This window comes from Rhinichthys klamathensis, unplaced genomic scaffold, assembly GCF_029890125.1.
Source record: "Rhinichthys klamathensis goyatoka isolate OS25496 unplaced genomic scaffold, OSU_Roscu_1.1 h1tg000121l_1, whole genome shotgun sequence".
In the NCBI taxonomy this organism is placed as follows: Eukaryota; Metazoa; Chordata; class Actinopteri; order Cypriniformes; family Leuciscidae; genus Rhinichthys; species Rhinichthys klamathensis.
This window is the reverse complement of record NW_026606658.1, coordinates 931463-948280: the sequence shown is the minus strand read 5'-3', so window position 1 is coordinate 948280 and position 16818 is coordinate 931463. Positions and strand designations below refer to the sequence as shown.

General features: G+C 39.7%; 1 protein-coding gene across 2 annotated transcripts in view; it reads right to left on the bottom strand.

Annotated features, from left to right (window-relative positions):
• gucy2cb (guanylate cyclase 2Cb) overlaps positions 1 to 16818 on the bottom strand; it is a 54791-nt gene that overhangs the window by 29596 nt on the left and 8377 nt on the right. For both annotated transcript variants that reach the window (XM_056255446.1, XM_056255447.1), the window contains 9 exons: positions 10429 to 10510; positions 10164 to 10266; positions 9996 to 10058; positions 9843 to 9914; positions 9625 to 9729; positions 9441 to 9527; positions 9108 to 9240; positions 8824 to 8961; positions 2974 to 3062 (listed from right to left, as the gene is read on the bottom strand). In XM_056255446.1, the coding sequence (XP_056111421.1) occupies positions 2974 to 3062; positions 8824 to 8961; positions 9108 to 9240; positions 9441 to 9527; positions 9625 to 9729; positions 9843 to 9914; positions 9996 to 10058; positions 10164 to 10266; positions 10429 to 10510 (872 nt within the window). The remainder of the gene's footprint in view (positions 1 to 2973; positions 3063 to 8823; positions 8962 to 9107; positions 9241 to 9440; positions 9528 to 9624; positions 9730 to 9842; positions 9915 to 9995; positions 10059 to 10163; positions 10267 to 10428; positions 10511 to 16818) is intronic.

Here is a 16818-nt window from a genome sequence, read left to right as displayed (position 1 = left end):
AACAATATATATATATTTATGTATATATATATATATATATATATATATGTGTGTGTGTGTGTGTGTGTGTGTTTGTGTGTGTATATATATAAATATAGCTGCGAGCAGCGATGAAAGGGCCAAAGCCGGCGGCACCGCCACCCCGGTTATAGCGCCACCAACTGGCAGCAGGAAGTCTGTCACTTTCAAAAAGCTTTGAAATCACCTGATTGCTTCAAACTTCACTACTATGATGTAAACACACGGCAGATGTAGACCTGGATGTAGACCTGACCTTTCAGAAGGTTGCTCTCGCATACTTTGTGGTTGATATGTGCCCTCAATGCACACTTTTGCAGAGCCCACACTGATACAAGCTCTACAGCACACTTCTTTTCGACAGTCAAAGCAGGGTTACGTTTTTGCACGTCGTGCACAATAACCCTAAAGGCACCAGGGTGGCGGTGCCACCGGCTTTATATATATATATATATATATATATATATATATATATATATATATATATATATATATATATAAATATAGCTGCGAGCAGCGATGAAGGGCCAAAGCCGGTGGTACCGCCACCCCGGTGCCTTTAGGTAACTAAAGGCACCGGGGTTGCGGTGCCACCGGCTTGGGCCCGTAATCGCTGCTCGCAGCTATATTTATTATTATTCTTATTATTTTTCTGCTACCTTTTGGACACTTTTGGAGGCCTTAACATGCTCAAAAACTATTGAAACTTTGCACACATGTCAGAACCCGCGGCCATCAGGGCCGGGCTGAAGCTGGTACCCGGGCGTGGCAGGGGGGCTCAACAGCGCCCCCTTGAACGGGGTCCAACAATTTGGTCCATATATCCAACACGCTTGCATGAATTAATATGAAACTTAGTACACATATAGATCTCATCGGGCCGAACATCTTTCCCCTGGTCAAGTTTTACGCCAGCCCAACAGGAAATCGGCTATTATGGGTTGTTTGGAAAACGCTTGCTGTGGAATTTGAAGTACTACTCCTAGGCAATTCATTCAATCATTGCCAAACTCGGTGTGCATGAAGTCAAGACATTAAGGATGCTAAATTGTGGACAGATTTTTGATATCTCGAACGGTTTGGCCACGGAGAGGAAATTAATTTTCATGACTAAAAAAGGACATATAAAGTGTGTTATAACTTAGTTAGTTTTACCTACAGTTACAAAACTCAGCGTGTATATTCTTCTCCTCAAGCCGAACAACTTTCTAATTTAAAGTAATTAGCTCCGACCCTCAGAAAGTCAGATATTGTGGTTTGAATATGGTCATTTTCTCTCTCTCTCTCTGAGCCAATATAGCAAGCCGCTTTAACATTTAATCATTTTAACCTACTAGTCTCTATTTTCATGCTACTAGTACTTATTTTTTAGATACTAGTATCTATTCCATTAAGTACTAGTACTTATTCATTTGGGACTAGTGCTTATTCTTTAGTACTAGTGCCTATTCTTTAGATACTAGTGCTTATTCTTTAGATATTCTTTTGAATACGTATTAGTAGCTAATGAATAAGTACTGGTATCTATTTAATATGTACTAGTATCTAATGACTTAGTACTAGTATTTATTGAATAAATACTAGTATCTATTAATAGGTACTAGTATCTAAAAGGTCATTTTCTCTCTCTCTCTCTCTCTCTCTGAGCCAATATGGCAAGCCGTTTTAACATTTAATCATTTTAACCTACTAGTCTCTATTTTCATGCTACTAGTACTTATTTTTTAGATACTAGTATCTATTCCATTAAGTACTAGTACTTATTCATTAGCGACTAGTGCTTATTCTGTTTAGAATATTCAAAGTGCTTATTCAATTTTTATGCTTATTTATATTTTCAGAGCAGAAAATCCGATTTTTCTGCTTATTCAATATTGCATCTAAAATGTAAGTGACTTGACGTGTGTGTGTGTGTGTGTGTGTGTGTGTGTGTGTGTGTGTGTGTGTGTGTGTGTGTGTGTGTGTGAGAGAGAGAGAGAGAGAGAGAGAGAGAGAGAGAGAGAGAGAGAGAGAGAGAGAGAGAGAGAGAGAGAGAGAGAGAGAGAGAGAGAGAGAGAGAGATTGCGTCTGTTACAGTGACAAGAGTTTAACCCTTTAAGGCCTTGTCTTTTTGGATATATATCTTTTTTTTATATAAAAAAAAGTGCATACAACCCATATATTTTAAATGTATTGTTTGCTTTAAATTAAATTAAGATTGTATGTTTGGTAATTGAACCTAAATACATTTAAAATTAATGTGCTATATTTCAGATCAATATATTTGTTTTCCTTCATTTTAATCAACACTAACTTTATTCTCATCTGAATTATAAATAACTTATTTCTGTATAAAATAAAAAATCCAGAATAATCCAGACCAACCAGAGCGCACTATTTCTACAACATCATCAGTGCTGAAGCGGAACTACCAGAGCCGTTCGGCAGATAGCGAGCAGATATTTTGTGTCACGTCGTGCACAATAACCCTAAAGGCACCAGGGTGGCGGTGCCACCGGCTTTTTATATATATATATATATATATATATATATAAATATAGCTGCGAGCAGCGATGAAGGGCCAAAGCCGGCGGCACCGCCACCCCGGTGCCTTTAGGTAACTAAAGGCACCGGGGTTGCGGTGCCACCGGCTTGGGCCCGTAATCGCTGCTCGCAGCTATATTTTTAAATTGTAATCATATTTCACAATATTCCTGTTTTTACTGTATTTTTGATTAAATAAAAGCAGCCTTGGTGAACATAGGAGACTTCTTTCAAAAACATATATATTTTGTAATGTTTTCAAACTTTTGACAAGTACTGTAGTTTTAGTGAAGTAACATGTCACACCACAGAACATGGAACCTTTCCAAACGTATTTCATGTCAATAACCCATATGTTTAGGCTTCTTTGCAGAACTGTTTGGCTTCCATTAGTACATAATTTGTGTATGAGTCAAACAAATGCACACATACCTCTTGTTCTCTTTCACTGGTGTTCTCAAAGTTTAGATCCGGTCTGAAGAAAGAGTTCGTACTAGGGTATTGCACTCTGGCTAGCTTCTCTGGTAAAGGAAAGTGGGTTAGTTAAAGAATTAATTCACCTATAAATGAAAACAATTTGTTCCAAATTTTTCACGAATATCCTGGTTGCTCGTTCCAATAGCCATAAGTGAATGAGGACTGGGCCTGTCAAGCTCCAAAATGACAAAACAAGCACCATAAAAATATCATAAAAGTATTTATCGTGCAACATATTCCAAGCCTTTTGAAGCCTGTCATTGAAATTTAAGTCATTCTTTTTCCTTCCCATTGGAATGATCATGAATGAATGAATCTTTCTTTAAATTAAGTATTCAGTATACAAGTGCAAATGAAGTATTACAAAATAGTTCTGAATGACAAATCGGACTAATCCAGTTCTTGAATTCAATGAAAGTCAATGACCAATGCCCACTGGGGGGAAGATTATTAGTGAATAACAATTTAAATGGCTATTGTAACTGTCATTGGAGTCACTTGTCAGTTCCCTTTTGAAGTGGAACAACATTAGCGGATCGTCTGGAAGTATAAGTGATACACAACATCAGCTTTTTTGTCTTCAGGAGCCGTTTGTTTAGCTAGCACGTAGTGGAGGCGAATCTATAATGGAGAATTCGAGCAAGCATTTCAGGAAGTGTGTGCCTCCGTGTCCCATGTTTCTGACACCTGAGGATACACACAACCTGTGCATTCAAAGCTTGGGCGAGGAGCACGTGTGTTCAGTGCTTGAGGTCTCTGGATGTGCCCATTGTGAGAAGTTTATATTGTGGAAGCTCCATTCATTCTAGAGGGATGTAGGACAGGCGTCTACACCTCATGGCTCATGCCCCGCTGTTGGCGAAGCACAGAGGAGGCTTAAGTTGTGGGGTTGAGCTGGCTGAGGAATTCGAGAGAGGTATGGCTCTTTAGCGCTCCTCAGTCGTAGGTTCGAGCGATCTGCTCGATCATGATGTGATCCAGCAGATAGCAGATAACAAGATAGTAAAATGTACTGAATTCTCTCAGCCTGCCGGCCCCACATACTGTTGGTTGTCATGACACACACCACAACCAGATTGGATCTGGCTCGTGGGCTTGAGAAACAGGAAGTCGCTTGTGGCAGGCTGGACGAGCGCATCCTGTCAGGCCATAATTGCCCTTCACCCATTAGCCTTCCGACTGGAGTGGGTGTGATTAGAGAGGAGGGGCACTGAAGCAAGGAGAATTGGCGGCGCGTGATGAGGCACACCTAAAAGTAATGAAGCCTCATCACCGCTGCTGTTAAATGCTGAGCGCACCTCTATTCGAGAGACCGGCCTCTTTTCCCGTGCATGCACAGTGGTGTTCTCGTGGGTCCAGCAAAGGAGCGCGGAGGGACTCCACGCTGCCATAGACATGAGTCGCCGGACCCAAGGGAGTAAGGGAGAAGCATGCGAAGCGCTGCTGACAGGCTAGGATGCCGGGCCGCTATTCCCCTTAGTTGTCGTGGCCTAAAGAGGACGACCCGCTGTGCCGAAGCCACCCATCCTATCTGATCACTATCCATCCTTCACGATTCCCCAGCACGATGAGGACACCAGATCCCCTTTTTATTTGAACACTTTATTTCCCCCTTTTTGGACATTTTATGTTTGTTTATTCAGGAAGTACATCCCATACCCGGCTAAAGCCTCTGGGGAGGCAAGATCCGAGGGAGAGTGTAACCACTCGTGCGTGCTCTTCCTCCTTCAAGGAGTAGAGCACAGAGGACAAGGAGCGCTAAAAAGAAGAGGAAAGACCTGAAGGAGTTAATTAATAAAAAGCGGATTGTTAAAACACAAGAACGAACTGCTGAGGAGAATTAACATCTCTTCTCCTCCTTCCTCCCCCACATATTATTTAGTGTAGAGCAGAATAATAGAAGTGTAAAAGAAAATCTGCTTCATCGTTTCCCTCCCCAGCTATGACGGTCGTGGAGTAGGACTCCTCCCCTCTGGTAGCATATTATTATTTCCTCTCAGAGTTGAGTGAACTGAACTAAATTATTGGGCAATTGCATCCCCTGTTTAGTTAACCCTCTCTAACGATAGCAACAATAGTTTAGGTAAATATGATTAGGCACTATATTCCTTCTAGTTAGTTTGCTTCCCCTCCATAACTACCGTTGGGTTTTTAAGTAGGGGCATTCATTTACCCCAGGGAAGGGAGTCATCAGATACCTGTTTAACTATTACCTGGGTTGACAATGCTACGAGTCGAGGAAGTTCTCCTAGTCTCTCCTTGATATCTGTCACTTACTACGGCAAGCGAAAAAAAAAAAAAAAAACCTAGTCACCGCCTTTAGCAGAATGCAAGCAGGGTGTGAGCGCTACCCCTTTGTTGATATAGGATAATTCAGTAGAGCTGCAGCACCCCTGTGGTTGGTTTCCCAGTGATAGTGGTAATGGCCAAGTTCGACAGTGACATATTTCTCCCTGTGGCAATTATTCCCTAAGAGCTGTTTTAAGGCTAAGAGGCTGTCACAGCCAGGGGCGTCATGCAAGCCAAAATTCTGGGGGGGCACAATCTGAGACGTTGCAATTGTTTTCTGACGGGTGATATGGATCATGTTAGGGGGGGTCAGGGGGTTTCTCCCCCTGAAAATTTTTAAATTATGGCTGCTAAACATACCATTTCAATGCAGTTTGGGAGGGACAGAAATACCTTAACGAAGCTAGCTAGCAGCAACCCTCCTCTATCTGAGGACTAAGTTAAAGTATCTATTTTGTAAGACAGGTTGATGAAAGAACTGTAAGCTCAAATTCAAAAGCTTTTAAAGTCTACTTCATTAAAGCATGTTTACACACACACTTACTGTACACTTAGGCCTACTACACATGATTTTAAAAACAGTACCATTGCAGTTTTTATGTTATGATTTTAAATTGGTATGTGACCTAAGAACGATCTTACATTAAAGGTATGATAAAGGTGCTGAGGTCTGACTTTGTGGTGCTCTGAAATTAAGTTATTTTAATATTAATGTGATGAAGGACTTTGAAAGAAGTTTGACAGATTTCAGTGCTGAATAAGGTTAACACTACCCCGTTTATTTGAATCAGATAACGTTACTATGGCTTATTGGCTTTGAATGGCAGGCAGTAACGTTAGCCAACTAGTTTACGGTTAGACTAGGCTAGCTATCGATAACGTTACACTGACACAACTTAAGTTAATGCTCTGAATTCGCAGCTAATATCAAATGCATAACTTTTTGATCAAGTTAAAATTTCCAGGTCAACCACAAATAATCCCACTACCTTTTAATATCATCCGATAACTAATTCAATGCCGATTTGTTGCTTTGCCCACTTACCACTTCAAGACCATCTGTAAAACATTGCCAGCTCAACGTGCGAGACGAGTGAGTTGCTTGAACATACACAGCAAAGATTCTAGAGCGCAACGCGCGTAGCGCTTTTTGATATACACAGACACCATATTAGGAAAAAGGGGCGGGCTGATGCTGACCGATTTATTAAATTATTACACATCCAGAAGAATACATTTGAGTCGTTGTAGGCTCTGGTAATTATGGAGCATAATAGGAATAAAGTTGTGACAAAAAAATTATCAGGGAGGAAAAATCTCAAGGTTTTCCCTTGCTATAAAGGCATAGAACCTGGAATATCGTGTACATCAGACGGTCCATGTACATCTTTTTATGGGCGCACCCTGGATTGGCTCCAGCTTCATTGACTCCATTGAATCTGATGAGTGAGTCAATGTATGCTATGCCCTCTATGATTGTGCATATTCTCCCCCAGTGAGACAGGCATCCCTGTGGCATGGCGGAGTGGGTATTTGTTCCCCATAGCGTCGATCCAAGACGCAGTGTTGAGTTCCACTTCGAAAGGGAACATCTCAGGTTATGACTGTAACAATGGTTCCTTTGCGTAATGGCTGCTGGTATTTGGAATTCCATTACAAAACACTGTGTCAGTAATAGTCTATTATATCGTAATATTCGGCCCACGCTAAATTGGAATGATGAGCATCAGTCTGGTGCAGTTGAGTTCAGGAGGAAAACACTGATGCGAAAAAAAAGAGTAGATAAAAAGGGAAGGCCTGAAAGACAACCAAACAAGATGAAGATACAAAGATAGAGCAGACAGCAAATGTTACTCCACCACCAACAATAGGGGAAAAGATGCACATACAGGAGCCTGAATGCAGCAGCAAAATAAATGTTACTAGGTCCCCATCCCGGGATCGATGCCGGACTCAATCCCGGGATGTGTTTGCGTTCACACAGAAGGCACTCTGGCATTTTTATAGCAATTTTCTGGGATCAACGCGTTGTGTGAAAGGGGCTTAAAGGGATACTCCACTTTTTTTTGGAAATAGGCTCATTTTACAACTCCCCCAGAGTTAAACTGTTGAGTTTTACCGTTTTTGAATCCATTCAGCCGATCTCCGGTTCTGGCGGTACCACTTTTAGCATAGCTTAGCATACATCATTGAAGTGGACAAGACCATTAGCATTTCTCAAAAAAAAAAATGACCAAAGAGTTTCGATATTTTTCCTATTTAAAACTTGACTCTTCTGTAGTTACATCGTGCACTAAGACCGACGGAAAATGTAAAGTTGGGATTTTCTAGGCTGATATGGCTAGGAACTATACTCTCATTCCTGCGTAATAATCAAGAAACTTTACTGCCGTACCATGAGTGCAGCAGGCGCAATGATATGACAAACTTAGTCCCGGTCACGTTGGAAGTTACCGAGCTGGGGACTATTTTCAGGCGCTGCGTCATATCATTACACCTGCTGCACTCATGGTACGGCAGTAAAGCTTCTTGATTATTACGCAGGAATGAGAGTATAGTTTTTTGAGAAATGCTAATGGTCTTGTCCACTTCAATGATGTATGCTAAGCTATGCTAAAAGTGGGTACCGCCAGAACCGGAGATCGGCTGAATGGATTCAAAAACGGTAAAACTCAACAGTTTAACTCTGGGGTAGTTGTAAAATGAGCCTATTTCCAAAAAAAGTGGAGTATCCCTTTAAGGCAAAAATAACCTAGAGGATGGTCTCCCTCTCAATGTTTGAGCATCAAGAAAATATACAGGTGGTGGATGAAAGAGACTAAAAGACAAGAAAAGAACAAGACTGAGCTTCAAGAAAATAAAAAGGCGGTGAGAGAGACAAGGAAAACAATATCAAATAAAGATTAATTGTTCATGTCAAGATCAAATGTCCTGCTGTGGTTTTACAGTGAAAAACAAGGACAATGAAAACCTTTTCTGAAATATGCCTGATCTAAAAAACAAAATCACAATCTCAATAAAATGAATTGCTAAAAGCAATAATCATAAACAACTGAAAATTGGTCTGTGCAGCATAGGTCACTGCACATGATGAAAGCATGTACATTTATTTCATAATTACATTTCATATAATTTCGTTTTGGAATTTGCACCATGTTTTTGTAAACAACAGGTAAATCAACATATTTTGAATCTCAAATTTTGTGGTAAAATGTTTGTCAAAAAAAGCTATTATATGGTTTCAGTAGACTTTGTATACAGCCCACATATAAGCTACTTTTTAACTTTTAAGCTACAGTCCTAATTTATTGTAAAAAAAGAAAATTAGGAAAAAAGCTACCAGCACTTCAGTCCAAATTTTCACCTTTGAGTGAGTAAATGAATGAGTTTAAATGAATTAAATTTTTTTGGCTTAATTATCCTTTTAAAGTGTGGACATGGATGAAGGAAAAATCACCAGTAGGTGTCACTGATGATTGTGTATTTTTGTGCAGCTGTCTATAACTCTTGTCTCACCAGCACGATTAGAGCAGGCCCTTGAGTAGAAGGTGCACTTCCTCATCATGATCTCCTGGGAAATGATGGCGAAACTGTACACATCTCCTTTCTGGGAGATCCCCTGCTTCCTCAGGTGTTCAGGAGCCGTCCACAGATCTGAGAGAAGTGGAAACACAAAGAGGTAAACATTAACGTAAGCAAATGGTTAACCAAATACTACCTTTTAATATAAGCGTAGAAGTGTAGAAATAACTGAACTTCTTTGTCAAGATAATAATAATAATAATATACCACCCTTTCACCTTTACTGGGACTGAGAATTGTATTGAAGCCAAAGTCTGCAATCTTCACAACCATACGGTTGTCAACCACACAGTTAGTGGATTTAAGACGTCCATGGACTGCAATGTTGCTTGTGTGGAGATAAGACATGCCCTAAAAAAAAAAGTTCAAAAAGTTCATCCGAGAATCTGTGTTAGTATAGGACATTTACATAACTATTAATGACATTCAGTATAGCACGTCTAGCTGGAATAGATGTTAAACGATCCATTGAGATGCTGCTATATGCAAAGAATTAAATAATAATTTAGAATTTAAGAAAATACTCTAAATGTACTGTAGGTAATCATTACCTTTGCAATGTCATACATGACAGAGATCTTAAACTGCCAGTCCATGAATGTTTCTTCTGGGTATGAAATCTTATCATTAAGCACATGCTAAAAAAAAAAAAAATCCATATTTTAGTATTCATTTACAATATTCGATTTTTTATTTTTTATTACGTCATAGTACGAGGCTCATTATAATACTCACTTTAAGGGATCCTCTTTCTCCATATTCAAACACGCCAAAATACTCATTGACAAATTTGACTGTCCCATAGAATTTGGTAAGATTGTAATAATCAATGTTCAAGAGCTGAAATGAAAGGGGCATTATGATATCTATTGTGAACAACACAAAGTTACTCAGGTTTTCTCTTAAAATGATTCAGTGTTTTGTTATTCAGTGAAGAAATGAAATCCTGCTACCGCATTGAGCTCTATCCTCTGTTTTTCAGTGAAGCTTCCATCTGTGAGCCTTAGCTCCTTAAGGATAACAACCTATAAAGAAAAATAATCCATTAATTAAAAAATTCTCAGAAAAAAGTAATCATTTTGGATAAAACTGAGTATTTACTGTACCTTTTTATCATAGCGTGCACGGCGTAGGATGTAGCTGCTATTTTGTGTAGAGTCTTCCTCAATCTGATTAGACAATGAAATATTCATGCAGTAAAAAATAGTAAACTTAAACATTTTTAAAAACATTATTATAAAGGTTAATTAAAGACTTTGATGCCAATGCATTACCTTCAGACAGATCATATTCCACTCATTCAACTCTAAAGGGGAAATGAGCTCTGAGGAAATGTGAGACCATTTTTTCCGCATATGATGGTAATTTCTATTTTGCCTTTAAAATATGTACAGAAACAACTGTAAATATCTTGGTACATACAATTTTATACACAATGTGCATATAAGATATGTACTGGTAAAACCAGTAGCATTACAAAAAGTGGCATTACAAAGGGACATATAATAATAGTGAAAAAAAACAATGTATTGCTCTTACCAGTAAAAGATGAAGGCAAGTGTACCCATGACACCCACAACAGCAGTGCACAAAACTATGACAATGGTGTTGACTTGAATGCCTATATAAATAAATAAATATTGGTTTCATTTAAATCATAAATAAAATTACATATACTACATACATAATACATTTTTACATTATTACACAATAAACAGCAAAATATGCTTGATGCTAAAAAAAAACAGTGAAATTTATGGTTTAAAAAAAACAGCAGTTGTTGTTGCCAGAACTTTACCGTTAAAATGGTAGTAATATTTTAGGATTTACACATTGAACTTAAATTTCCAGTAAAAACCATATGTTTCATTAATTTAAATAATGTTTATATACCAAGTTACTAAAATCTGTGTTTTACCTTTATAATATTACTAACAAACAATATATCGTGTCACAACATATCGCAATATAAAAATATAACAATGGATAGTGACAATATATATCGTGGATAGTGCACCCAAAACAAAAATTACGGTGTGAGAAAAAATTCAAGCTTTCAGAGTTTTAATGTCAGTACTACATTAAACTATAATATTGAATATAATGTATAATAATGCCAAATGTCTTATGGTACCAGTAAAAAGTGGCCAACATTATTTTAAATATATCTGTTCAGTGACAGAGTATATTCGTCTAAAATAATTCTGTAATTCAGAATCATGCATTCATGGATTTCTTTTTGTGATTTTCACAACTTTTTGTGAGTTGTGCCTCAGCACGGCCCAGCACGGATGAATCCAATGTTTTGAGGAGAATGTGCGGCTGTCAGTCACCGCGCCGGTGTGGATACTGTCATTCGGAATCACAGATTATACTTTTTGGAAGTATGACCAACATAAGAATTTCCACCCTAAATTGTCATCTGAACAAGTAACTAACATCCACTTTTGTTCTGACCAACTAAGGGAAAAAATGCATTCCAGTAAATTGCACTGATTAAATCTAACGATCGCTATCACATCACGTCAAACCGTGCAAATTATACTTTGTTGTCAAATTGTTAATGTTAACAACATCAGCATTGCGTGACTACATTTAATGCCCTTCCGATATCTTTGTTTTCGCATGGACCCGGTAGCAGTCTCTTTTTCCAAACTCTCAGTCCGAAGTCTTTTGCATTTTACAGCGGGTGAATCTGTTGTCACTTAGCCTGAATGCCAGCCCGAACCCCGCCCACAACATTTTTTGGTCGGGAAGTTCGGTCTGGACTCGCTCCATTGAGGAGTAATTATGATCAGTCAAAAAATGTTCGGGCCAATCAAATTGCCAGGGCGGGCTTTATACGATGATGGACAGATGATCTGCAGGGCCGTAATCATCACGTTATCAAAGAGCGCTTAACTGGTTTCCCTCAGAGATGACTGCAGCTGGAGAACTGAGATGTATAGATTCCGCTATCGCGTCTGTTGTATAAGAAATCGACAGCGCATTCATTTTAATAGACGAACAGAGAACTGCAATCAAGGCATTTGTCGATCAGAAAGATGTGTTTGCCGTCCTTCCTACGGGATTCGGCAAAAATTTAATTTATCAGCTGGCTCCGATGGTCACTAAGAAGATGGGACGCAATGAAAACCCTGTGGTCGTTGTGGTTTCTCCTTTGGTCGCACTCATGGAGGACCAAGTAAAAGAAGCAACACTTGTTATTTTACTACTTCCAGCGTGCATGCATTTGAGTTCTGTAGTTGACAACTGTGCTATGCAAAGTAGTTGACTTACTGCGTTGCTCTGATTGGTTGTAGGTCTATCCAATTGAGTGCAGAGTTTTTTTTTTCCTGGTTCGGTTAAGACACCCCTAATAATCAAAGCCCTATGGAGCAGTATCAGACTCACATTCTGACTAGAATATGAGTATGACGAAGTCAGGCTAGTTGTCACTGGTGATTGTCGTTTGAACCTTTCTGGATCCGCCATCAAATTAATAAGTTTAAATTATATCAAGTGCTGTGAGAAAAGGCTATAAATCTCCACCTCCAACATCCTCACACGCAATATAGCCTACTAGCCGAGACACCTTCTTTATGTGTACAGATGTGACGTAATGACGCAAAGACATGCTCGAATTTCCCGCGGAAATCCACCAGTACCACTGGAGTTAAAAACATTATTACAAGCTTACCGTTTTGAATCGAGCTAAGGCAAGCAGATAGTTTTGAACACTGGCTGGTTATGTACTTGCTCGAAAATTTATGTTGGATAATTTTTAACCCAAAAAAGTCACGGACTGCAGCTGATGGGTATCCCTCGCTAATCATCCACCCTCCTTATCCCGTTGTGCCACTTGTGCCGCTTCTTGACATGGGTTTACCGATTTCTAAAAATTATGTAATACACTTTTATATTAATGGTAAGGTACTTTACAATCAGAATTGATTGGCAAGCAGCTGCAGTTACTTCTGTTTAATGCGGTATTGATTGCCATTGGTTAAAGGCTTAAGGGCTTAAAGCAAAATTCTGCCGCGTTAGCCTGTGTTAGCTAAGTGTATTGAATAATTTTTAAATCGTCGTTAAAGTCGTTAAACCCATGTCAAGAAGCGGCACAAGTGGCACAACGGGATAAGGAGGGTGGATGATTAGCGAGGGATATCCGGTTCGTCTACCCGTCACAACATATCGTGTGAACATATTACTGACAATTTGATAATTTAATTAATAGTCTATATTTTACTGATAACTTAAACTATGTTAAAATAAACTGGAATAATTTGAGGAATGTTTCATTTGCATAGAACCTGTTGTCTCTCTTAACGCCGTAATGCACCTTCGCGTGAAGTGGAAAATCGATTCCTGAGCAATCGATGCCAACTAATTCAGCACTTTCACTTGGGACAGCGCCTTTGTAACGTCGAACATAAGAGGCAGCGTGTTAAGAAGCCTCTTAAGGGACACTTCGGGTAACATAAACAACTTTGGTAAGATATATCTTTCGAGTCTTCTTAGCGCGCTAAGAGTGAGCGTTATCGGGGAACCGGGCCCTGGACTGGATTCCCCGATAGCGTTGTCTGTCTTAGCGCGCTACGAAGACCCTTAAAGGGTTAGTTCACCCAAAAATGAAAATTATGTCATTAATGACTCACCCTCATGTCGTTCCAAGCCCGTAAGACCTCCGTTCATCTTCAGAACACAGTTTAAGACATTTTAGATTTATTCCGAGAGTTTTCTGTCCCTCCATTGAAAATGTATGTACGGTATACTGTCCTTGTCCAGAAAGGAAATAGAGACTAGGGCTGGGGCGGTATGGATTTTTTCTAACCGCGGTTGAAAAGCAAGATATTCCCGCGGTATAGCGGTAAACCGCTTTAAACAGCCAACCCCCCCCCCCCGAAATATTTTCACCTACATCCAAAAAAAACGAGCACAATTTGAAAGAGTCCAATTTTCATTAAGCTGTAATTTGGCATGAACCAATCACTGAATAGATTTCCTTATTTAAGAATATTCTCAGATACATTCGCACTGAATTCATCATTTTCAGGAGAATACATTATGATGTTGAACGAAATGAAAGATGAACACCTTTTCCAACATGTCTTAATTACAAAAATTATATTCCATATTTATGTTAACATAATATAATGTTATTTTTTATTTAATCTATGTCGATTGTATGAAAAGTGAACACCATGAGTAAGATAGGATCATAAGATGGGTCAGACATGATTTTGACCACTTTATTAAAGGAGCTGTATGTAAGAAATTTATTTGAATTAATCATAAAATGGCCCTGATATGTCACTAGACATTGAGAAATCATGTTCATTTCAAATACTTATATCACTGACAGTAGTCCGGCCAGGATATTGTCATTTAAAAAGTGAAGTTGCAGCCCTCAACTGATGTTGATGTTGTCATGTTGTGTTTTGGTCTGATGCTCCACCCTCCACCCATCGACCATTCACGAAGTCAGTAGTGTTGCGCCATCTGGGTTGCCAGCTCTGCTCTAGTTACCACAGCTGCAGCTACACACGTGTCGGATAAAAAAATGCAGCCGATCTGGCAACCTCGAGTCAGGGGGGAGGGGGAGGGGATACACCGCTCTACAGTAATTTGAAAGTGATTGCAGTACCGGTTTTGGCCACAATCTTACATACAGCTCCTTTAAGTTTTGTTTTGTAGAAAGCCTTTCTTCAAATTAAATTTCGTTTTGTATAAATTGTATCTTAATTTTAATCACTGTTTCATTAACTAATTGCCTGGAATTATACAAATATAGCAGACATATAATCAGGACGATGTGTGGAAGCAACGGTGCGATCTCTTGCGCGTGAACTGGAGCTCGTCTCATATAAATGAACCGAAACTCGTGCGCCCATCGGAGACGGAGTTCACTGCTGATATTCTGAGGATACAACATAGCCAATAGGCTATACTAGGGACTTTAGCCTTTAAAAATCTTTGCTGCATGCGCAGTCTCCTTTCTAGAACAGCCAAGAGCTTTCTAGCCTCGCGGCAGCAGCGCCTTGCGTCGCTCATGGACCTTAAAACTGATAAAAAAATTCAAAAAACGAAAATTGATCAAAAAACGTTGGTGCGGATGGATGGCGGACAGATGATAATTTTTGTGCTGCGGTTCCGTTGCGGATGAAATAATAATAATAATAATAATAGCCCATCCGCGCATCTCTAATAGAATGTAGGCCTAATGCTATGTGTCATGGAACATTGCGCTCCCCAACTCGCGAAAGGGATTTGCTCCATCTTTTAATAAGTTTTGTTTAGATAACCTTGAATCCATGTAAGACACACTATCATTAGAAATAATCCATGTCATTAGAATCAATGAATCCATAGCATTAGACACAACGAGCACACATGTGCAGGCCAATTTTTTTTTTTTTTTTTTTTGCGGTGATGACGGTGACGAGCTCAGACCCGCGGTTGGAGTCACGTGACCGCGGTATTGCGATAATGCGGTAACCGTCCCAGCCCTAATAGAGACATCATCAAAGTAGTCCATGTGACACCAGTGGCTTAGTTAGAATGTTTTGAAGCATCGAAAATACATTTTGGTCCAAAAATAACAAAAACTACAACTTTATTCAGCATTGTATTCTCTTCCGGTTCTGTTGTCAATCCGCGTTCACGAGTCCGCAGTGACGCTGATGACGTAAGACGCTGCTGACGTGTATCTGGTGCGTCCGTGTATTGGGTTCAAACAAAGTCCTTTTAGGCAAGTCATGCCACTCGGCCGCCATCTTGGCAACGCCTCCGGGCAGTTATTTCGGACTAACAAGGCCAGGCTCCTATCTAAATGAATGGGCAGAGAGTCAGAACTGCAGTTTCACTGGTCACCGGGACATAAAAACTGCATGCATAGAAACAGCAGTAAATTATGATAAAAATCGCTGAAAAGTTTGATGACTTTGCCCCAAAATAAGGTTTAAAACGCCTTTTTCCCCACAGGTTATACTTTTACTACGCATGCGCAAGGGTTCTCTCCCTCGGTCGTGCGCGCGCTACACAGTTTGAAGCAAAGTATGTGCAAGCTCTTGCTCGCTCGCTCTAGATTCCGGGAGATTTGAACTAATTTGCGGGCATCAGGGAGCCGCTATCAATCTGCGGGAGACTTCTGATGTCTGATATTACACAACTCACACATACACTGCATATCAAATCTGCCGCCTTTTCAAACAGAAACGTATTTTGCGCTGTCGCAAACCTCAACTGTGCGCATGCGTCAGTGGAACCAGACAATAGCCTTAAATGTTTCCCGGCTTGACTGTTAAAAGCAGACGATTGGCTTTCCAGCGGGAGGGGCGGGACATGTGCATACATCTTTGGCGTTACGGGTTTTCCCTATATAGTTGTATTAAGGATTGATGAAGTGGCATGTCTCTATAAATAGTCTCTGGTTCAAATAAATATGGCTGGGCAAAAAAATGCAAGTCTTCCTCTGTATCGAAATCCTTAGACATGTTTGCGAAGATTGTTTTGTTTACAGCGTGCGTCTCCCTCAGACTGTAAACGAAGCTCGGGCGCACCAGATACACGTCAGCAGCGTCACTGAACGCGGATTGACAACAGAACCGGAAGAGAATACAATGCTGAATAAAGTCTGAGTTTTTGTTATTTTTGGACCAAAATGTATTTTCGATGCTTCAAAACATTCTAACTAACCCACTGATGTCACATGGACTACTTTGATGATGTCTTTATTTCCTTTCTGGACAAGGACCGTATACCGTACATACATTTATAATGGAGGGACAGAAATCTCTCGGACTAAATCTAAAATATCTTAAACTGTGTTCCGAAGATGAACGGAGGTCTTACGGGCTTGGGACGACATGAGGGTGAGTCATTAATGACATAATTTTAATTTTTGGGTGAACTAACCCTTGGTATAGCATAATTTAACTAAAGGTATAC